Consider the following 23894-nt stretch of genomic DNA (forward strand, 5'->3'; position numbering starts at 1 on the left):
GGATATCACTGTTCAGAAGGGCAGGAGGGTAAGGGAGGTGGTGTAGCTCTGATATTTAAGGATGATATCAGGGTGGTAGTGAGAGATGATATAGATTCTATGGAAAAAAAGGTTGAATCATTTGGGTGGAAATTAGAAATAGGAAGGAGAAAAAGTCACTGATTGGTGTAGTCTACAAGCCGCTAGATAATGATGTCATGGTGGGGCGAGAAATAAACATAGAAATAACTGATGCATGTAAAAATGGTATAGCAATTATCATGGGGGTTTTTAATCTACATATCAATTGGTCAAACCAGGTTGGTCAAGGCAGCCTTGAGGAGGAGTTCCATGAATGTATCTGCGATAGGTTCCTTGAAAAGTATGTAATGGCACCTACGAGGCAGCAAGCTATCCTAGATCTGGTCCTTTGTAATGAGACAGGAATAATTAATGATCTTACAATTAGGGATCTGAGCAGAAGAAGCAACCACAGTATAGTATAGTTGAATTTAAAATACAGATGGAGTGTGAGAAGGTAAAATCCAATAACAGTGTCTTGTCCTGCCATGGGATGAGGGAGGAGTTGATTAAGGTGGACTGGGAGCAAAAACTTTATGGTGGGACAATTGAGGAACAATGGAGGACTTTCAAAGTGATTTTTCACAGCGCTCAGCAAAAGTATATACCAGTGATAAGGTCTGTAGAAAAAGAGATAAACAGCCATGGATATCTAAGGAAATAAAGGAGGGTATCAAATTGAAAGAAAATGCATACAAAGTGGCAAAGATTAGTGGGAAACTAGACGATTGGGAAATCTTTAAAGCTCAACAGAAAGCTATGAAAAAGCTATAAAGAAAAACAAAATGGATTATGAGAGCAAACTAGCTCAGAATATAAAAACAGATAGCAAACATTTCTACAAATATATAAAATGAAAAAGGGTAGGTAAAGTAAACATTAGTCTTTTAGAGGATGAGAAGTGGGATGTAATAGCTGGAAATGAGAAAATAGATGAGGCATTGAACAGGTATTTTGTGTCGGTCTTCACAGTGGAAGATACAAGCTACATGCCAAAAATTGATGACAGGAAGGGTATGGCAGGTGAGGACCTAGAAACTATCATTATCACGAAAGAGGTAGTGTTGGGCAAGTTAATGGGGCTAAAAGTAGACAAGTCTCCTGGCCCTGATGGAATGCATCCCAGAGTACTAGAGATGGCAGAGGAAATAGCAAATGCACTAGTGGTAATTTACCAAACTTTGCTGGATTCTGGAGTGGTTCCTGCAGATTGGAAAATAGCAAATGTGACATCACTGTTGAAAAAAGGAGGTAGACAAAATGTGGGTGACTATAGGTCAGTTTGCTTAACTTCTGTCATTAGGAAAATGCTTGAATCTATCATTAAGGAAGAAATAGCAAGACATCTGGATATAAATTGTCCCATTGGGAAGACGCAGCATGGGCTCATAAAGGGCAGGTCATGTTTGACTAATTTGGTGAAACTCTTTGAGAACATTACGTGCGCAGTGGGCAATGGGGCACCTCTGGATGTGGTGTATCTGGATTTCTAGAAGGCATTTGACAAGGTGCCGCAACAAAGTCTGCTACATAAGATAAAGGTGCACAGTGTTATGCGTAATGTATTAACGTGGATAGAGGATTTGTTAACTAACAGAAAGCAAAGAGTGGGGGTAAATGCATGTTTTTCTGATTGATCAGTGACTAGTGGTGTGCCTCAGGGATTAATGTTGGGACCGCAATTGTTTACGATTTACATAGATGATTTGGAGTTGAGGACCAAGTGTAGTGTGTCAAAATTCACAGATGATACAAAGATGAGTGGCAGAGCAAAGTGTGCAGAGGACACTGAAAGTCTGCAAAGGGATACAGATAGTCTAAGTGAGCGGGTGAGGGTCTGGCAGATGGAGTACAATGTTAGTTAATGTGAGGTCATCCAATTTTGGTAGGAATAACAGCAAAATGGACTATTATTTAAAAGGTAAAAAATTGCAGCATGCTACTGTGCAGAGGGACCTGGGTGCCCTTGTGCATCAATCACAAAAAGTTTGTTTGCAGATACAGCAGGTAATTAAGAAGGCAAATGGAATTTTGCCCTTCATTACTAGAAGGATGGAGTTTAAAAACAGCGAGGTTATGTTGCAGCTGTATAAGGTGCTGGTGAGGCCACACACCAGAGTACTACGTACAGTTTTGATCTCCTTTACTTGAGAAATGATGTACTGGCACTGGAGGGGGTTCAGAGAAGATTTACTAGGTTGATCCCCAGACTTGAGAGAGTTATGAGGAGAGACTGAGTAGACTGGGACTATACTCTCGGAATTCAAAAGAATGAGGGGAGATCTTATAGAAACATACAAGATTATGAAGGGAATAGATAAGGTAGAAGTAGGGAAGTTGTTTCCACTGGCGGGTGAAACTAGAACTTGGGGGCATGAATTCAAAATAAGGGGAAGCAGATTTAGGACTGAGTTGAGGAGGAACTTCTGCACTTAAATGGTTGTGAATCTGTGGAATTCCCTGCCCAGTGAAGCAGTTAAGGCTACCTCATTGAATGTTTTTAAGGCAAGGATAGATACATTTTTGAACAGTAAAGGAATTAAGGATTATGGTGAGCGGATGAGTAAGTGGAGCTAAGTCCATGAAAAGATCGCTCATGACCTTATTGAATGGCAGAGCAGGCTTGAAGGGCTAGATGGCCTACTCCTGCTCTTAGTTCTTATGTTCTTATGCTTCTTCTTTGGGGCATTCAAGGATGAGAGGTCATAGCCTTAGGATAAGGGGTAGCAAATTTAAACAGAGTTGAGGAGAAACTACTTCTCCCAAAGGGGTTGTGAATTTGTGGAATTCGCTACCCCAAAGTGTGATGGATGCAGGGGCAGAGAATAGATAGACTTTTAATTGGTGATATGTTGAAGGATTATGGGGAGAAGGCAGGAAAATGGGGATGAGGAGCAAACATATCAGCCATGATTGAATGGCGGACCAGACTAGATGGGCTGAATGGCCTAATTCTGCTCCTATATCTTATGAATGTATGAACTTATGAACTCACACGCAGACCAACGCAATCACATTCACATAGCCTTGCAACCATACAAACTCATTCACAATCACACTCACATACTTTTGCACACACAAACTCACACTCCCACGCAATCACACTTGCATACTCTCTCACACAGACAAACACACAGAATCATACAAACTCTCTCATACACACACTCACAGTGATGTTAGTGTACTTTTAAGAGTTTTTTTAAATTCATGCTCACAGCCTTAGGTCAGATGTTATTGTTGGGAGATGAAAAAACTGTGGGCAGGTCAGGTAACAGGGATTTCATTTTCAGTTTCAGTTTGGAGCTGCAGGTTTGAGTTTTTAATTTTAGGAGGAACAGCAAGCTGAAAAGAAGTGTCCCTGTTGTTTTGAAAATTCTGTTGGTTAGCTGAAAACAAGATCTTATTTTCTTGAAGGGTGAAAACCTGTTGTTGTTGGGGGCTGCATCAGAGTCTCAGGTGTTTTGGGAAGCTGTCTTGTCTTCAAACTGTTCGGAATCACAAGAACATTTGACTACAGAATTCAACTAATGGCCTTGATCCCAATATCACGTGAGAATTAGTCTGTGCTGTGTTAAACCTGTGAAAAGGGTCTTTTGTCAATGTAAGGTTTTGGTTTTGATTGGGACAGCTTATATATATTGATTAAGAGTTGTATATTATTATGATTATTGGTTTCTTGTTTGTAATTGATAAAGGTTCTTGCTAATTTTCTTACTATACATGTTAACTATATTCTTAACTGAACTTTGTTTGATAAAAGCTCCCTAGTGGATCACTTGAATCAAACCTGACATGAAACATCTCATGCTTATCCTAGCCAAATTCAAAATGCAAAACTTATGATTCAGGCAGACTTCATAAAACACTTTGGAGTTTCTGACCTGAATTATAACTCTCGCCCACATTCAGACACAGAGGCAGACACACACCCACACACACACCCACCCACACACACACACACATTCCCTCACAGAGACAGACACACATCCAAATACACACACAAATACATTACACAGACAGTCAGACAGACAGACACACACACACACAACAGCTTTTTTAAGAGCCAACCACCTCCTCTTTTGAAGATGCTGCCATCTGAATTTCATTCCAAATCAAACTCATTCAAACATGTACATTGATGCCATATTCCCGATTTCATCAAAGCCTCCTGTTTTGGGAAAACTTATGTCCTTTGTGAAGGAAAACCTGAGCACGGTGGCACAGTGGTTCTCACTGCTGCCTCACAGTGCCAGGGACTTGGGTTTGATTCCCGGCTTGGGTCACTGTCTATGCAGAGTCTGCATGTTCTCCCCATGTCTGCATGGGTTTCCTCCGGGTGCTCTGGTTTCTGCCCACAGCCCAAAGATGTGCAGGTTACGTGAACTGGCCATGCTAAATTTTCCCTCGGTGTACCCAAACAGGTGCCAGAGTGTGGCGACTAGGGAGGGGATTTTCACAGTAAATTCATTACGTTATGAATGTAAGCCTACTTGTGACTAATAAATAAACTTTACTTTAACTTTAATTAAACAGCAGGGCAGGAGGCTCCATAAAGATACATGTCTATTCAGACCAATGCGTGTCCTGTTCCTTCCTGTTGCCTGGGTTGATCTCCCATTAATAGCCAATGCTTCATTTCTCTGGATGGAGTAGGGGTTTGTCCTGTGGGTGGTGGTTGGGGTAATGCAAAAGACGATTTGTCTTCGTAGCCTCATGCTGCACCCCCCTCCCCCCCACCCCGTCCAATATTCAGTTCCTCTGAGGTGGGGGAGAAGATAGGGGTAGTTTGATTGGCCCTAGCCCGCCTGACAAGTACAAAAACATCGATTTAAAGGAGAGATTTTCCGGTCCCGCCCATCCTTATAAGCGAGGTTCCAGCCCGAGGTCAGGGGACGTTTCAATGGTCTGTGGAATTTCCCAGTCCCGCCCCCGAGCATTCCCTCGGCAGGTGGGCGGGACCGGAAAATGTAACCTGAGCGGAGATGGGGGCGGGCGTAAAACGGGTGGCCAGTCCGTTGCTGTCTGGGGGCAGATGACGTAAGCAGAAAACTCATTCCCCTACAAGGCGTACAAGGGCGATTTGTGTAAATCTTGCTCTGGATGGGCAAGTTGGGTTAAAATAGGACCTGAAATTGGTTCTCAGGAATTTTTTCTTCAGTTTATCGACGCAAAGTTTGGTATGTTCCTCCCCCTTTCTGTCGATCATCACCACCCACTTTGTTGTAGATCCTCCCAGCTTCTCATTGAGATTTACTCATATGTATGTTTTTCAGGATTGAAGGGTTGACTGCAATAAATATGCTTTCCCATTCCCTTACGCAAGCATCCAATTTGATTTGATTTATTATTGTCACATGCATTGCGATACAGTAAGAAGTATTGTTTCTTGCGCGTGTAGTACAGACAAAGCATACCATTCATAGAATACATAGGGGAAAAGGAAAGAAACGGGTGCAAGATGTAATGCTACAATCATAGCTAAGGTGTAAAGAAAGATCAACTTAATATAGGGTAGGTCCATTCAAAGGTCTGACAGCAGCAGGGAAGAAGCTGTTCTTGAGTCGGTCGGTACGGGACCTCAGACTTTTGTATCTTTTTCCCGATGGAAGAAGGTGGAAGAGAGAATGTCCGGGGTGGGAGGGACTCAGAATATTAAATTTGATGACCAGCCATGATCAAAACAAGTGGCGGAGCAGGCTCAACGGGCCGAATGGCCTCCTCCTGCTTCTAGTTTCTATGTTATAGCTGGAAAATTCTGACCCAATTATTATTTTAATGAATCCAGTTCTGAATTCAACTCGTTTACCTGGCATTGGCAAGGTGAAATTGTCACTGGATGAGTAACCCTGAGATCTGAACAAGAATCACCCACTCTGGAAACGTTGGTTCTATTCTCTCTGCACAGAGACCTACTGAGATTTTCTAACATTTTCTGTTTTTGTTGTACTAATCCAGATAATCTTCTGGGTTCGAATCCCACCAGGGTAGTTGGTGAAATTTAAATTCAATTCAAAGAAATCTGGGCTTAAAAAAATGTAACGGCATAAAACCATTACTGAATGTTGTTAAAAACCCATCTGGTTCGCTGATGTCCCTTTAGGGAAGGAAATCTGCTGCCCTTACCAGGTCTGCCCTACATGTGACTCCAGAGTTACAGATGTGGTTGATTCTTAAATATCCTCAGGGATGAACGATAAATGTTGGCCCAACCAATGATGCCAACATACCATGAACGAATAACGAAACATATATATGTTAAAAATCCATAAAATTCAAAACACAGAAGGATCTCACTTGAACATTACTGTATTTTTGGCGAACAACAGGTCTTTCTTCAGTGTCTCTGCACATTGATTGAAGGAATATGAAGGGATTTCTCATATATATTGTATACATATATTGTCCTTTGTGTAAGTGTGTTGAAATAGACGTGAAAGGAATATCGATCTAATAATTTGGTGATAACCTGTGAAGGAATCTGTCGGTGAATTGGACGGCGATTTTGAAATTGAACACCGTAACTGCCATTTAAAAAGGGGAAATACATTGAGTTTGCACGGTTTTACACGACTTCCACACCCTGAGGCCTTTTAAAGTCAAATAAATGTTTTTTTTAATCCCTTAAAGGAAATTAGCCGTATCCCTAATTGACCACTTGAAAAATTCGAAAGGGAATATTTAATTTGATTCCGATGGTCACATCCAGTCTATCGTTTCCCTGCTTTCCATGTATTCGGTGAATTTGCTGGAACTCAGACCTTGGTGTACTCATCTTGTGGGATTTTAAAAATTAGGAACAGCACAAATGATACACACTCAATGTTCATCTTACACATTTTTCACCGTTGTGGTTTAGTTTTAAATTATTCGTTCTTGCCGAGAATGTCGTTGTGCCGTCAACATCGTTGAAATGTTGTGAGATCGATTAGAAATTGTCTTTAAAATTCCAAGGCACAAGCCGTGCTCAGAAAGATCAACCCACCTGGGTGGGTTGTTACCACTGCTCAGCAGGCTGGTGGCGTAAAGCGGGTAATAATCGTTGATGCAATGACCTGGAAATGTGATGTGTTACAGCGTAAGAAAAGCCTCCTTGGAGACCAGGCTGAGTTTCAGTTCAGACCAGGAAAGGATATGCTGGAAAATTTCAGCCAGTCCGACTGCATCTTTGAGACAGAACAGAGCCAGCGTTTCAATGACAAGGCTCATCCAGACTCGAAACCTTAGTTGTTTTTCTCCCCACAGATGCTGTCAGACCTGCTGAAATTTTTCACATCTACTTTTGTTTCCAGCATCCGCAGTAATTTGCTTTTATCAAATCAGACCATCCAGTTTTCCATTTGAAGACCCGATCAGGGCATGCATGCGGGTGTACACATCTTTCAAATTCACTCATTGTTCACTGGTCCAATATTCGATAGAAGCACATTTGACACAGTTTAAATAGGCCAGCACGGGCCTTTGAGCGGGTTAGTGCAACAGCTTAGACAAAGGGTCACCTGGACTCGAAACGTCAGCTCTTTCTTTCTCTCCTTACGGATACTTTTCTTTTGGCTTAATTTTTGGTGCAACTGACCTTCGTGTTTATAACCGAACATTTCTGACAAAATACAGAGTATGCTGCTTTTACTGCCTTTCCAAAGGCTGAGTGAGGTGAGGGGGGAAATTGTCAGGGATTATAGATAGGTAGATAAGATAGATAGCAAACTTTCCGAGTAGATAGGTAAAGTAAGGGGAGCAGGAGATTTAGAGGGAATTTCAGGGAAAAATTTGAGGGAATATGGAACGCGCTGCCTGAAAAGCTGGTAGAGGCGGGAACATTTAAAAAAGACAAGCACTTGAAACGTCGAAGCATACCAGACTACGGATAAAGTGGTGAAAAATGAGATTAGAATAGACAGGTGTTTGATGGCCAGCGATGGGCAATGGACCTGTTTCTGCGCAGTAAAACTTAAATTAAACACCAATTGTTCATGGATAGCAATTTGAAGAAAATCCACCTGACATTTATGGAGTTATCCAGTTTATTTCTGCACCCTTCTCAGGACATCAGAGAAACATGTTCTAGGTGAGATACTTCACATTGATACATTTACATTGACACAGGGACCAGGCATTGACCTGGTCCAGCGATCCCATTGGCTTAATGGAGTTTGCCGCCTTGCAGTCCCGCTTTGCTGGTGACCTGTGCTACTGCGGCCACCTTCACCGGCAGATTTCAGAGCCAAGCCAGCCGCCGGACCCCGGCTTCTGGCCGCCCAGCCCACGGCGGGCACCCCGCCGAGCCGCGGGGACCCGCACTGGCCGCCCTCCTGGGAGGATTGACCCCTTTCGCCCGCCAGGAAGGGGCAAAAGGCCGGCGGGGGCAGGTGACCCGGGCGCCCCGACGCACCTGCGAGGGCTTGGCCGGGGAACGGGCGGGGAGGTGGCGGTGTCCAGGCTTGCCCGGCGAGCTGAGGGTGAGGGGGGAGCGGCTCGGGGGGGCGGCCGGGCCCCGAGGGGGCGAGAAGGGGGCGTTTGAGGGAAGGGGAGAAACACAAATCCGCTCGGGTGGGAGGTGGGGGCGAGTGAGGGGGAGGGGCGGAGTCAGGGGGAAAGTTGTCTCCTCTCCGTCCGCCTTGCCCCTATATAAGGGGCCGCCTGGAGCCAGCGCCTCCTCAGTCTCAGCCGCCTTTCGTAGCTGAGGCTGAAACTGAAAGAGCTGTAACCAAAACCCGATCACTCTCCCGGAGCCCGCTTCGAATCCCACCCTTACCCCCTTCCTTACCCGCTAACAATCCACTTCCCCTCCCCGCCCAAACCTGCCAACCTCACTCTCCCTATCTTCCTGCTCCCTTTGCTATGACTGACGTCGCCCAGAAGGTGGAGGATGTCGGCGAGATGACGGTGGAAAAAGCGATCGCAACGAAGAGGAAACAGAACTCGGTGTCTCGCTCTTCCCCGCAGCGCAAGCGCGGCAAGAAGGCGGCGGGCCCCACTGTCACCCAGCGTATCCTGCAGGTGGCGGCCGCCACCAAGGAGCGGCGGGGCATTTCGCTGGCTGCCCTCAAGAAGGCGCTCTCGGCCAAGGGCTACGACGTGGGCCGCAACAACACGCGGGTCAACCAGACCGTCAAGCAACTGGTCCGGAATGGCTCGCTAGTGCAGACGGCGGGGGTGGGAGCCTCGGGCTCCTTCCGCTTCAACCGCTCCCGGACTCGAGCCGACACCCCGGCCCCAGGTGGGCTGGGAGGCAGCGCGGCGGCCGCCAATCTCTCCGGGGTGGCTGCCGCGCCTTTTAAAGACGATGGCAGCGCTCCCAAGAAGAAGCCGTCGGGCGCCCCCAAAGCGACGCCGACTTCCTCCAAGAAATCGGCGCAGGCAAAGAGCTCGGCCGCCGCCAAGAAGGCTCGGGGAGGAGCCACCGCCGCCCGGCGCAAAGGAAGGCCTAGCAAGCCGAAGAAGACAACGCCCGCCTCCCGCCGCAAGCTCAAAGGCGCCCGGGGGGGCGGCATGCGGAGAGGCAAAGGGGTCGCGCGGCCCTACCGCAAGAACAAGCCGCTGCGGGGCGGCAGGAAGACGGCGGCCGGTGCCATCCGCCGGCGTCGCCCGCTCGCCTCCAAACCCAAGAAGCCGGTGGCGCGCCAGAGGAAATATCCCCCTTTCGGGCTCAAGAGAGGAATCTACGCCCGTCGGTAAAGAGACAAAATTCCCCCCCCCCCCAACCTCTCTCTCTCTTTCCTGTGGAAAAAGATTAACATAATTACTTCCCCTTCCAACCCCCCAGCTCCAAAGTGAAAACCAAAAAAAAACGGCTCTTTTCAGAGCCACCGAATTTAGTAAAAGGAGTGAAACTTATGAAAAGTTGCCAGATATTTTCTGCTGGAACATTAGTCGGAAAGATGTTTCTGCAATAAAGTCACTTTTTTTGTTACGTAAAGTCACCCTTTCCTGGGATAATTATTATAAAGCTGGTTCATCAGGTTTTTAACTAAATTCGTTGCAGTCTTAATATAAACCTGCCTGTGACACTAATTTAAAATTTAAGACATTTAAATTTAAGCCGGTTAGAGGGAAGGGATCTGATGAGGTGTGATCGGGGATTTCACTCCATTACTAATTTAGTCACTCGGCTCACCGGACTTTATTGGGATTCTGGGGCGGGATTGAAGTTTTATTTAGTCCGCCACCTTTCACCATCTGCAAATAAGATGTGGGCGTCTTTCTTCAAAATGCCACTGAACTCCCGAAATCTCCGCCCCCGGTCAATTTCACCAGGAATTTGATTTATTCCTTTAACCCGGCGGGAAATGAATTCAACTTTAAAAACCTTTCTCCAACTTCTCCCAGTCCTGATTTGAAACATTAACTGTCTAGTGAAGCTACCCGACCTGACCCACTGAGGAATCCCAGAGGATGATTTTCCAGATCTCCCGTCCTCTCCTGTCTCACCTCCTCCTCTCAGTCACCCACGGAAACTCCCACCAAAGCTCAGGCGAGGGAAAGTTCAGGGCTTCACCCCTGTTCAACAAAACAGCCGACGCCCTCCCAACATTTAAGGACATCCCAATGTCACCTCATCCCGCCACTCACGCACACACACATTCACAAACCAAAGACAGTCCTGAACTGCTTGGAAGAGTAAGCGAATTGTCCCTGGTGCCCAAACCAATATGTATTCCTCAACATAACAGTGACAAAAAAAAAATCAGAGGAGAAGGGTCGGAAATCCACATTCAGCATTTAAACCATTTCTCCCTGATTATTGAATCCGATCTTTGAGAGAGCTTGCAGAGGTAAATTGACTTAATTCCTAATTGCAACGAGGATTCTAAAAAATGGTTGTAAAGTGCATTGGGAATGTCTTTTGATCAAGGAAGATACTTTACTGAATAAAACTTTTTTTGTTAAAACATTGCATTTGGAACAAGATTAAAGTTAAAAGACCAAACTCCTGATATAATGTGTTTATTTGAAAGAAAAAATATTTTGAAAGAAACATTTTCCCCAGGTCTTGGTCTGAAGGAGATCCTGGAGTTGCTCTTTGACCCCACAGCATCGGTTCCACTTCTGGACTTGGGTCTTATCGATTTCAGTCTTGGATCAGTCTCGTCCAAGGTTTTCGTCTCCCTGTCCTCTTGCTAAGTGTGAAGGAAACATAGACGTTTCGCCCTGAGGGATTGAGCTGCCTAATCGGCAGTTATATATCTCTCTTTTCCCAATGAGGTCTGTGCAACTGCAGCTTTCTGACATGAGGAGCTCCCACAACTTTCACGTTCAATACCTTCCCAAATTAAAATACAAACAATTTAGGGCACGATGCGGATTCGATAGAAGGAACCTCAGGGGGTCATGACTCTGGCGTCGGTCCAATCCCTCGCTTCACCTCTCCCATGTTGCAATGAAGAGGCAAAAAAAATTATCAACCCCGATTGCCCACCAAAATCTTCAATCTCTCATTAATTTACAGGACATCGCCTTTGTGGAGCAGGTTTGAGGCCAAGAATGGGCGACTCCCGATCGTCCAATATTCTGAGTCTGAAATAAAGCTTGGCGAGAATGCCCAGCGGGTTTGAAAGTTGAATGTTCCCGCCACAAACATTCACACAAAGACACAAAAGTCAGATTACGTACCGACCGACTCAAGAGCAGCTTCTTCCCTGCTGTCATCAGACTTGAATGGGCCCGCTTTATATTAATTTTTTTTCTCTACACCTTAGCTATGACCATAACACTATATTCTGCACCCTCTCCATTCTCCCCTATGAACGATATGCTTTGTCTGGATAATGCGCAAGAAACAATACTTTTCACTATATATCAATACCTAAGACCATAAGATATAGCAGAATTAGATCTTTGGCCCATTGAATCTGCTCCGCTATTCAATCATGGCTGATAAGCTTCTCAACCCCATTCTCTCGCCTTTTCCGGTAATCTTTGATCCCCTTACCAATTAAAGAACCTATTTATCTTTGTTTAAAGCCACTCAGTGACTGGTTTTCTCTGTGACAACGAATTCCACAGATTCACCAAATCCTCTGGCTGAAGAAATTCCTCCTTATCTCGGTTCTAAAGTGTCATCCCTTTATTCTGAAGCAGAGATCTCCTGTCGGAGTCTTTGATTTATGGAAACTAAATGTGACGATAAATTAAGTCACATCCCTGGCTCCTCATGTTGGACGTTTCGGCTACTTTGAAAGAAATTTCCATTTACTGCAGTACCAGACATCTTGCACAGACACAAGTTTAGCTTTTTAAATATATTCATGGCTCTGAAAAGCCTTTTTCATTCAAATTCCGTTTTCCATTGCTCCATGAGGATTTACGATCCCAGGGAGAGATTTAGCTCTTTCGGAAATATTTGGTGGCTCTCAAAAGACCCTTTTTTGATGTGCGGGATGTTTTAAATGTTGAATGTGGATTTACGACCCTTCTCCTCTGTCCCTCAGACATTGCCTGCGATCTTCGAGCAAGCCTGGCTGGTTCCCTCCGAGGCGGATGTTTCCTCGGGATCCGGGGCCTGGCTCCTCCTGCTGCTGCTGCTCCTGGGGCGGGGGGCTTGGCTGCTCCTCTCCGGAGTTTGGCCCTCGGTTTCCTGCCCCCTCTTGCCGGGGCTTCCTGGCCGGCCGCTCCGCCGCCGCCGCTGCCGCCTCGTCCCGGGCGGGCAGTTTGAATGAGCCCGAGGCGCCGCTGCCCGAGGTCTGCACCAGGGAGCCTTTACTGACCAGGCTCCGCACCGCCTGCCGGAGCCGCCACTTGTTGGCCGCCACGTCGTAGCCGCGGTCCGACAGCAGCTTCTTGAGGGCGGGCAGGGAGATCCCGCGGCGCCCCGCCTTGCCGCTGCCCACCGCCTCCAGGATCCGCTCCGACGCCGTGGCCGAGCTGCTGCCGCCGCCGCCCCGGCCTCTGGGTTTCCTCCTCCCTGCTCCTCCTCGCCTGCGGGCCATTTTCCTATCAGCCTGAATATTTTGGTCCCCTTATCTTTGAGAACATCCTGCAATAGAGTTAGCAGCAGACCGATAACTGCACACTTGATTTCCTGAGCATTTAGCCAACTTTAGTCCCCTTGGGCTGGTTGTGTTTTTATATAATTTATCAATCTTGTCCGGCTAGTGTAGAAACTGTTGAGAGGGCGACAATGGGCGTCAAAGCAAAGTTATTTTTACATAAAAGCTTCAGCCAAGGCTGAAAAGAATTATTTCTTACGCGCGATACAGACAAAGCATACCGCTCATAGAGAAGGAAAGGAGATAATGTAGTGTTACAGTCATAGCGACGGTGTAGACAGAGATCAACTTAATGCGAGGTAGATCCATTCAAAATCAGCAGGGAAGAAGCTGTTCTTGAGTTGTTACAGAGGAGAGGGCGGGGCTGGAGCAGAGCAGGGACAAAGGGGAGGGACCGTGGGGCGGGACCTAAGACAATTGGGCGGAGCATACAGAAGAAGGAGGCGGGGCCTTACGAGGACACGGAGCGAGAACGGCAACGGGAGGCCGCGGTCGAAGAAGGCGCGCTCGCTGATTGGTGGCGGGGCGGAGTGGACACGGTGGCAATGGGCGGGCCAAGGACGGAAGTCACGTGACATCTGACAGCGGGGTGTGGCGCCGAGAGCATGAGGGACAGGGCTCGGCCACGTGACCGTGTGCCGAGTCCGAACCAATGAGGGAGAGTGGGCGGGGCCGAGCGGCAGATTGCCTCCATCCCGTCCGCTTTCCCTCCTTATATAAAATGTCGCCGCGGCGCCTCGGTCACACGTGTGAGGGCGACGGGCGCTGAGTGAGGGAGTTCGGTGCAATGGCCGAGAGCGTCCCCGCCAGAGCGGATGTCCCCGCGGCCGCCGCTGTTCCTCTCGATACCGGCCTGGCCGCCGCCAAGAAGAAAGCCGCCTCCCGGCCACAGAAAGGGGGTGGAGGCGGCACAACGGCGGCGGTGGCCGAGCAGATCCTGGAGGCAGTGGCCGCCACTAAGGAGCGCCAGGGGGCCAAGCTGGGCGCCGCCATGAAGAAAACCATCTCGGCCTCGGCTTACGAATCGGAGAAAGGCGGCGGTGCCAACCGGCCCAACCCGCCGCCCGCCAGCGCCGCGCCCAACAAGGGTTCCCCACCGGCCGAAAGCGGGGCCGGCACTTCCTCGGCCTGCGTCCAGCCGGAGCAGCGGGAGGAGAAGGAGGGCGGACGGCAGGAAGGAGAAGCCGAGGACGGCGCCAAAGGAGGTGTCAAGAGGAAAGCGGCCCCGAAGAAAGCGGCGGCGGCAAAACGGGTCAAGAGAGCGGCGGCCAAGAGCCCCCGAAAGGCCAAGCGGGGAAAAGCTCCCAAGCGGCCGGTGGCGAAGAAGCGGGTGGCGGGGAAGAAGCGGTAGAGGCACCGGGAGCGGAGAAAACCTCTAAACAATGACACAAAAAAGGCTCTTTTCAGAGCCACATTCACATAGTCTCAAACACCGAGCTAAAATCAGGGAGAAATTTATAAGAACATAAGAAAAAGGAGCAGGAGTAGGTCATCTAGCCTTTCGAGCCTGCCCTGCCATTCAATAAGATCCTGGCTGATCTCCACACCCTCCGCACAATTTGCCGTTTTCCCAATCTTGGTGTCATCAGCAAATTTCGACACCCTACACTCGGTTCCCTCCTCCAGATCATCTATATAAATGGTAAATAGCTGAGGCCCCAGCACCGACCCCTGAGGCACTCCACTAGTCACCATCCGCCAATCCGAATAGCACCCATTGACCCCTACTCTCTGCCTCCTATTTGACAACCAATCCCCTATCCATGCTAACACCCTACCCCAACTCCATGCCCCCTGACCTGTAATAACCTCTTGTGCGGCACCTTATCAAACGCCTTCTGAAAATCAAGAAACACCACATCTACCGCCTCTCCTCTATCCACCGCCCTCGACACATCCTCATAGAACTCCAATAAATTCATCAGACACGACTTCCCCTTAACGAAACCGTGCTGCGTCTGCTCTATCAAACAACTCTCCTCAAGATGCCTCGCTATTTTCTCCTTGATGATGGATTCTAACATTTTACCTACCACAGACGTTAAACTAACCAGCCTATAATTCCCTGCCTTTTGCCTGCCACCCTTCTTAAACAACGGCGTAACATTAGCCGTTTTCCGATCTTCCGGCACTTCCCCGGAATCCAGCAACGTTTGGAAAATAATCACCAAGGCATCCACTATCACCTCCGCCATTTCTTTCAGAACCCTTGGATGCATTCCATCTGGTCCTGGGGACTTGTCCACAATCAGTCCTTCCAGTCTTTCGAGCACTGCCTCTCTAGTAACAATAATGTTATTCAGGCCCTCCACTCCTACCATCTTTCCATCGCTAACACCCGGCAAATTATTCACATCCTCCTCTGTGAAGACCGATACAAAAAAGTTATTCAAGGCCTCAGCCATTTCCCCATCCCCTACCACTAAGTCGCCCCTCTCATCCTCTAAGGGTCCAACGTTCACCCTAGTCAGCCTCTTCCTTTTTATATATTTATAAAAACTCTTGCTATCCTTTTCTAAATTAAGCGCTAGCCCAGCTTCATAGTTTATCCTACCCTTCTTTATCAACTTCTTCATCATTCTTTGTTGATATTTAAACCTCTCCCAATCCTCTTCTTGCCCACTACTCTTAGCTACTCTAAACGCATCCACTTTTAATTTAACACTTTCCTTTACCTCCTTCGTTATCCACGGCTGATTATCTCTCCTCCTATGATCCTTTTTAACCATCGGAATAAATTTCTGCTGAGCACCAAGAAAGATCTCCTTAAAAACATAAGAACATAAGAAATAGGAGCAGGAGTAGGCCATCTGGCCCTTCGAGCCTGCCCCGCCATTCAATAAGATCATGGCTGATCTGTCGCTGCTCAGTTCCACTTTCCCGCTTTCTCCCCATAACCCTTAATCCCCTCTCTTATCAAAAACCCATCAACCCGCGTCTTAAAAATATTTAGTGAGGCAGCCTCCACCACTTCAACGGGCAGAGAATTCCAGAGATTCACCACCCTTTGAGTGAAGAAGTTCCTCCTCAACTGCGTTCTAAACCGCCCCCCTTTTATCTTGAGGCTGTACCCCCTAGTCCTACTGTCTTTTTTAAGCGGGAAGAGTCTCTCCACCTCTATCCTATCCATCCCATTCATCATCTTATACGTCTCAATGAGATCTCCCCTCATTCTTCTAAACTCTAACGAGTACAAGCCCAGTTTATTCAGCCTCTCCTCATAGCTCAACCCCCTCAACTCCGGTATCAGCCTAGTAAACCTCCTCTGCACTCCCTCCAAAAGATCCTCCACTGTTCCTCAGCAGAGCTACTTTCCAATGCGCTCCCCCAATCAACACTCGCCAGTTCCTCTCTCATCCTATCGTACTCCCCTCTGTTCAAAAAAGAAATTTGGTTCTCTCCATCCATTACACCAAACTATTGGCCCCACCTTAACTACAAAGGTAATGAAATTAGGAACTTAAACTCAGTTCATTCTATTTTTTATGTGGTCAGTAATTAGGAGTACACCATTCTGCCCTTCGAGCCCTGCTTCCTCACTCCATAAATACTTGGGTGACTACTAGGCACTCCACAACATTCAAGTCTAATGAGCCAAGTGCCGGCAAGTGAGATTCAGCAGGTAGGTCAGGACCTTTCATGTATAGGGGCAGACTCGATAGGCGGAAGGGATCTTTTGTACTGTAACATTCTGTGATCAGATCATTGGGTGGGATTTTCGCCCAACGCTAGAAAATCCTGTCTGAGGTCAATAGATGTTTCTGCAGTCCTCCCCCTGACCAGTACGGTTCCTGTGGCTGGCTGGACTGAAAAAAGTCTCCCCCCCACCCCCCACGACTTATCTGATTGTAATTTCTGCCTCCCCCAATTTCACCCCCCTCGGAAATATTCAAAGACTCTTCCCGCTGGCTCTCCATCTCTGTCTTAAACGGGCGAATCCTTGAAGTTTATTTATTACTCGCAAGTAAGGCTTACATTAATACTGTAATGAAGTTAATGTGAAATTCTCCTAGTTGCCATAGTTTGGTGCCTGTTTGGGTCAATGCACCCTAACCAGCACATCTTTCAGAATGTGGGAGGAAATCGGAGCACCCAGAAGAAACCCACGCAGGCATGGGAAGAACATGCAAACTCCACACAGACAGTGTGGACAAGCTGGGAATCGAACTTGAGTCCCTGGTGCTGTGAAGCAGCAGTGCTATCCATTCTTAAATGACGACACCCCCCTGGTTGTAGATTCTCCCACAAGAGGAAACATCCTCTCCACATCTACGCTGTCAACACCCTCCCTCAGGATCTTAAACGTTTTGACCAAGTCGCTTCGTACTCTTATAAAGGTCAGACCTGAAAGGTAAGAAACCACCTCCTTCTCTGAAGTGCTTTGGACATATTTATATCATCCACGCTGTTGGCATCGCTCTGCGTTGTCCAACCAACTGAGACAAACCAGTCAACTAGCACAAGTAACAGACATATAACCATGTCACCTTTACATGTGGTTTTGTGTTATTGGCTTCAATTCCCAAAGAGGATTTGCCATCGTGTGTTTTGTTTAGCATCAAAGATTAGAATAACTCTTTACTGATCTTCTTCTCCCTCAACGTGTGAGTACCCAATGAGTTGTTGAAGCCTATAGCGTTGAGACATTTGAGGGAAAACTCAATAAATTTACAGGGGTAAAGATAGATAGAAAGGTTGCTGATGGATAAAGATGAAATTCTTCCACTTTGTCAGAAAGAATGGAGAAACAGCACATTATTTAAATGGGAAGTGTTTGCAGAACTTGGTGGTACAGAGGGATCTGGGGGCCCTGCCACATGAATCAGGTAAAGTTAGTCTGCAGGTACAGCCAGTGATTCAGAGGACAAATGAAATGCCTTTGTGTACTTGGGTGGCACAGTGGTTAGCACTGCTGCTTCACAGCTCCAGGGACCTGGGTTCGATTCACGGCTTGGGTCACTGTCTGTGTGGAGTTTGCACATCCTCCTCGTGTCTGCGTGGGTTTCCTCCGGGTGCTCCGGTTTCCTCCCACAGTCCAAAGATGTGTGGGTTAGGTTGATTGGCCATGCTAAGAAATTGCCCCTTAGTGTCCAGGGATGCATAGGTTAGAGGGATTAGTGGGTATAATATGTAGGGACATGGGAGTAGGGCCTGGGAGGGATTGTGTTCAGTGCAGACTCGATGGGCTGAAGGGCCTCTCTCTGCACTGTAGGGTTTAATGATTGTAAGGGGAATGGAATACAAAAGTAATACCATTTCACTGCAACTGTTCAGGGGTCTTGATGAGACCACATCTGGAATACTGTGCACATTTTTCGCTCTCCTCATTTGAAAAAAAGTATAAATATGTTCGAAGCAGATCAGAGAATGTTGATTCCTGGGATGGGGGGTTGTTACCTTTTGAGGAAAGGTTGAGCAGGTTGAGTCAGTACCCATTGCAGTTTAGAAGAATGATCGGTAAATGAATGGAAACGTATAAGTGTTAAGACTCAGATCAGAAACTCCAAGGTGTTCTGTGAAGTTAGACTAGATCCTGTGAGTTTTACATTTGATCTTGGCATGAGGGTGAGCATAAGGTGTTTCACTCCAGGTATGATTCCAGTGACCCACTAGGATGCTTTTACCAAACAAAGTTTATTTAACACAGAATATAATAAAAAGAATTATCATAACTTTTACCAATTACCAGACTTAAATATGAAGTATAAGCTCTAACAGCTAGCTATCTCTGTTGTTCTAAATTAAACACCATCCTACAGACATACACTTCTCTTCAGGCTTGGCACAGAAACAAGAATGCTCATGTGATGCTGGGTTTTCAGCTTTTTAACACCTGCTGTGAATTGATCCTTTGAAATCAACATGTTATCAATTGTACAGCTCCAGCAGCAATAAATGATACCAGTTACAGGCAGCAGGGTGCCGACAACTTCCAGGGCCTGCTAGAAACATCCTGTAAAGGAACATGGTTAAAATATATTTCTTAAAGGCACAGTAATGTCACAAAGGATCCTGAGGGTGGATGCTGAGAGCATGTTTCCACCCCCCCACCTCACGGGAGAGACTAGATGCAGGGCCACTGTTTAAAAGTCAGGAGTCTCCCAGTTCAGACAGGTGAAGAAATTTTATTCCTCTGAGAACATTATGCATCTTTGGAATTCTCTTCGCCAGAGACTGGTGGAGCGGGAACATTGAATATTTTTAAGGTCAACGCAGATAGATTCCTGACTAACAAGAGAACCAGAGATACTCAGGGGAAAGTGGGAAAATGTGACTGTGGTCACAATCAGATCAGCCATGGTCTTATTGATTGTTGGAGCAGTTCGAGGGGCTGAATGGCCCATTCATAGAATAGAATCATAGAATCTCTACAGCACAGAAGGAGGCCATTTGGTCCATTGAGTCTGCACCAACAACAATCTCACCCTGGCTCTATCCCTGTAACCCCATATATTTACCTAGCCAATCCCCCGTCATTAAGGAGAAATTTAGCAAGGCCAATCAACCTAATCCGCACATTTCGATTCCCAGTTTAGGTCACTGCCTGTGTGGAGTCTGCAAGTCTGCCCTGTGTCTGTGTGGGTTTCTTCTGGGTTCTCCGGTTTCCTTCCACAACCTGAAAGACGTTGCTAGTCAGGTACATTGACTTGAACAGGCGCCGGACTGTGGCGTCTAGGGGATTTTCACAGTAACTTCATTGCAGTATTATTGTAAGCCTTACTTGTGACTAATCAATATGATTTATATCTGGACTGTGGGAGGAAACTGGAGCACCCAGACGAAGCCCATGCAGACACATAGAGAACGTGCAGACTCCACACAGTTAGCCAAGGTTGGAATTGAAACATTAACACTGCAGTGAAGCTGCTGTGAAAATCCTCTAGTCTCCACACTCCACTGCCCGTTCGGGTACACCGAGGGAGAATTAACTTGGCCTAATGCCCCCTTACCAACATGTCTTTCAGACTGTGGGAGGAAACTGGAAGAATCCCACGCAGACACAGGGAGAATGTGCAAACTCTGCACAGACAAGCTGGGAATCGAACCTCGGTCCCTGGCGCTGTGAGGCAGCAGCACTAACCACCGTGCTACTGAGACCATAATTTGATTGGGTCTCCACTTCTGTATTGACAAATCAGGAGTATCGGGAATTATTGTGGAAATGGTATTTCCTGTTGCAAATGCGATTTGACCTGGTTTTCTATTTTCTCTTCATAATTTTTTCTGAACAGCTTTTGTTTGAAATTTCTGGGTTTGGAAACATAGGAAGAGGATTCAGCCTTTTGAATTTCAGTTTGGTTCATCTGCATCTCAACTCCACTTGCACCATTCGTTGCTCATGTCCTGTTCATTCCCTTGCCTTGGAAAGATGCTGAAAGTTTGAGTGTTCCCTCGCAGCTACAACCTTTCAGAAATGGAGCCCAGCCTGATCCCTCCCTATCTGAATTCTCCTTCAGCCCTGGAAGACTCAGATCTCAGCAACTGCAGAGGTAGAGGAGGCTGGACTGCCTCCAATTCCAGCCTCTTGTAACTCTGCAATTGCCATTGCCAATTATTGGCCAAAAAAAAACCAAAGGAAAATTATTATCTTAAAGGAAAGTAGATTGAAAATGTGTCTGGGCAGAGGGATCTGGATGTCCTTGTTCACAAACCGTAGAAAGTTGATATGCAGGTGCAGCATGTAATAAAATAAGGCAAATGAAATCTCAGCAAAGGGACTGGAGTATAAAAGTAGGTGTGTGTGGTTGCAATTGTATTGGGATTGTATCTGGAGTACTGTGTCCAGTTTTGAGGAAGGATGTGGTGATGTTGGAGGCAGTTCAGAGGGAGGTTCACCAGACTGATTCCAGGGATGAAAGAGTTGACGCATGAGGAGAGGTTAAACAGTTTGGCCTTGTACTCGCTGGGGTTTAGAAGGATGAGGTGGGATCTGATCGAGGGATATTAAAGGGATTGATAGAGTAAACGTAGTCCAAATATATCCCTGTGGGGGGGCAATCTCCAACAAGAGGTCACAGGCTGAGAGGCGGTAAATTAAAACTGAGACTTGGAGGAACTACTTCTCACAGAGGGGGTGAATTTGTGGAACTCGCTGCCCCATAGTGCGGTGGAATCTGAATCATTGAACGGTTTCAACAAGGAGGTAGATATATTTCTGATTTAAAGAAAGGGTTAAGAGGAGATGGGGAACAGGTGGGGAGGTGGATTTAAGACCACGGAGAAATCAGCCATGATTTGAATGGTGGAGCAGGCTCGAAGAGCTGAACTGCCTACCTTTGATTTTTGATTTGATTTATTATTGTCACATGTATTCATATACAGTGAAAAGTAATGTTTCTTGCATGCTATACAGACAAAGCATACCGTTCATAGAGAAGGAAAGGAGAGAGTGCAGAGTGTAGTGTTACAGTCACAGCGAGGGTGTAGAGAAAGATCAACTTGATGTAAGGTAGGTCCATTCAAAAGTCTGATGCAGGGAAGAAGCTGTCCTTGAGTTGGTCGGTACGGGACCTCAGACTTTTGTACCTTTTTCCCGATGGAAGAAGGTGGAAGAGAGAATGTCCGGGGTGTGTGGGGTCCTTAATTATACCGGCTGCTTTTCCCCGAGGCAGCGGGAAGTGTAAACAGAGTCAATGGATGGGAGGCTGGTTTGTGTGTTGGATTGGGCTATCCCTTTGTAGTTTCTTGCAGTCTTGGGCAGAGCAGGAGCCCAGACCAAGCTGTGATACAACCAGAAAGAATGCTTTCTATGGTGCATCTGTAAAAGCCGGTGAGAGTCGTAGCGGACATGCCAAATTTCCTCTGCTCCTAAATGTCAATTGTCATTAAAAACCCATCTGGTTCACTTACGTCTTTTAGGGAAGGAAATCTGCCATCCTTACCATGTCCTGCTTACATGTGACTCCAGAGACACAGCAATGTGGTTGGCTGTTAACTGCCCTGCAAAATGAGGGCATTGGGAGAAAAAATGAATTAAAAATGGGGTCAAAATGAAGCAGAACTCCCACATATCACTGACCTTCTCTGTTACTGCTCCATCTCCTCTTAAACAGTATAAAATCCATCATTTCTCCCTCTATTTAGCTCTGAAGAAGTATCATATGGACTCGAAACTTTAACTCTGTTCCTCTCTCTGCAGATGCTGCTGGATTTCTCCAGAATTTTCTGTTTTTATTACTGCACTAATGTCTCCCCCCTGTGAGTAGCAAGAGACCCACTTTGCTGATTGACAGCAGTGAAAATTGGCACTTTTGGTGAGTGAGAGAATTTGGCACACAAGGGAATAGGTTCTGTATTTTAAAAATATGCATACAAGGAGCAGTGTGACAGGCACAGAGTGAGACTGATAGACCGGGAAGCTGAGGTCTAAAGTCATTAACTCAACAAATATTTCAGACGAGATGCGAAATAGATTCTAAAAGAGGGAGCAGAGATTTCTTTTGGAAAGTATTATGTCATGAATGAGCATCTGAACCAGGGCTTCGCTGATAATCTGTGAAATATTACGACGCCAGACTAGATCCCAATATTTTTTCTACTTGGGCTTAAATGTAAGGAAAGGATATTTCATCTCAGGGGCAATTCCGTTGATGAATTAGGGATTTTAAAAAATCAAAACAAGCTTTATTCATAGCACAGTTTAAGTATAACTTTAACAAAATGAAACAGTTTAACACTTGACTATACTGTTCTTTCGTAAATTAAAGCTCATTAAGCCTTCTGCTAAAGAACCCTAACATGGACAAGATGAGATTTATTTGGTAGCATGAGCTTTCGGAGTGCTGCTCCTTCATCAGGTGAGTGGTGTTAACCTGGTGTTGTAAGACTACTTACTGTGCCTACCCCAGTCCAGCCTGTGCAGTGTTAAATCTGTTTGAAGGGTTTGTTTCCTGGATATTGGTTTTGATTGGAATATCCTGTGTATGTTGGTTAAGAGTTATACGTTATAGTGGTTGTTTCGGTTTCTTGTTTTATGATTGATAAAGTTCTTGCTAATTTTATTACCATATATGTTGACAATATTCTTAAATAAATTTCATGTGATAAAAGCTCTCTAGTGGATGACTTGAATTATATCTGAAGTCAAACATCTCATGCTTATCCTGGTCAAATTCAAGATGCAAAATGTGTGGTTCAGATGGGCTTCATAAAACACTTTGGAGTTTCTAACCTACACCATAACAGTACACATAAAAATCTCATATCTAACTGACCTGGTTTATTCCAGTTTTGGTTTATATACATGCACATACAAATGGCCACAAGATGGTGCTATTACACTGTTATTTATATTAAAATACGTTTTTTAATATTTATTCATGAAATGTGAGTGTCACCAGCTGGGGCAACATTTATTGCCCACCCCCATAATTGCCCTTCAGCTGAATGCCTTGCTAGGCCATTTCAGAGGGTAGTTAAAAATCAAACACATTGCTGTGGACCTGGAGTCACAAGTATCAATTGCAGATTGGTTTTTATTGAATTCAAATTCCAGTATCCACTGCAGTGGGAGTTCAACCCTGGTCCCTAGAGCATTGCACTGTGTCTCTGGATTACTAGTGGGAGGGATGAGGGAGGGGGGGATGGGTCTGGGTAATATCCTCTTTTGAAGAGTCAGTGCAGACTCAATATTAAAGTTTATGAAATTTATTTATTAGTATCACAAGTAGGCTTGCATTAACACTGCAATGAAGCTCCTGTGAAAATCCCCTAGATGCCACACTCCAACGCCTGTTCGGGTACACTGAGGGGGAATTTAGCCTGGCCAATGCACCCAACCAGCACTTCTTTCTGACTGTGGGAGGAAACCGGAGCACTCGGAAGAAACCCATGCAGACATGGGGAGAA

The 23894-nt window shown here is 46.2% G+C and overlaps 1 protein-coding gene across 1 annotated transcript; it reads left to right on the top strand.

The window, feature by feature from the left end:
* Positions 1-8898: 8898 nt before the first annotated feature.
* On the top strand, positions 8899-10973 carry LOC145337276 (uncharacterized). Its single transcript, XM_080182066.1, has one exon. The coding sequence runs from the start codon at positions 8899-8901 to the stop codon at positions 9733-9735; it is 837 nt and encodes a 278-aa protein (XP_080038192.1). The 3' UTR covers positions 9736-10973.
* The last annotated feature ends 12921 nt before the right edge of the window (positions 10974-23894 follow it).

Source organism: Carcharhinus amblyrhynchos, unplaced genomic scaffold (assembly GCF_965287045.1).
Source record: "Carcharhinus amblyrhynchos unplaced genomic scaffold, sCarAmb.v2.hapA scaffold_45, whole genome shotgun sequence".
Taxonomy (NCBI): Eukaryota; Metazoa; Chordata; class Chondrichthyes; order Carcharhiniformes; family Carcharhinidae; genus Carcharhinus; species Carcharhinus amblyrhynchos.

What these genes read in the sequence shown, in the direction of transcription:
- LOC145337276 (XM_080182066.1), top strand. Translation starts at nt 8,899, where the DNA reads ATGACTGACGTCGCCCAGAAGGTGGAGGATGTCGGCGAGATGACGGTG.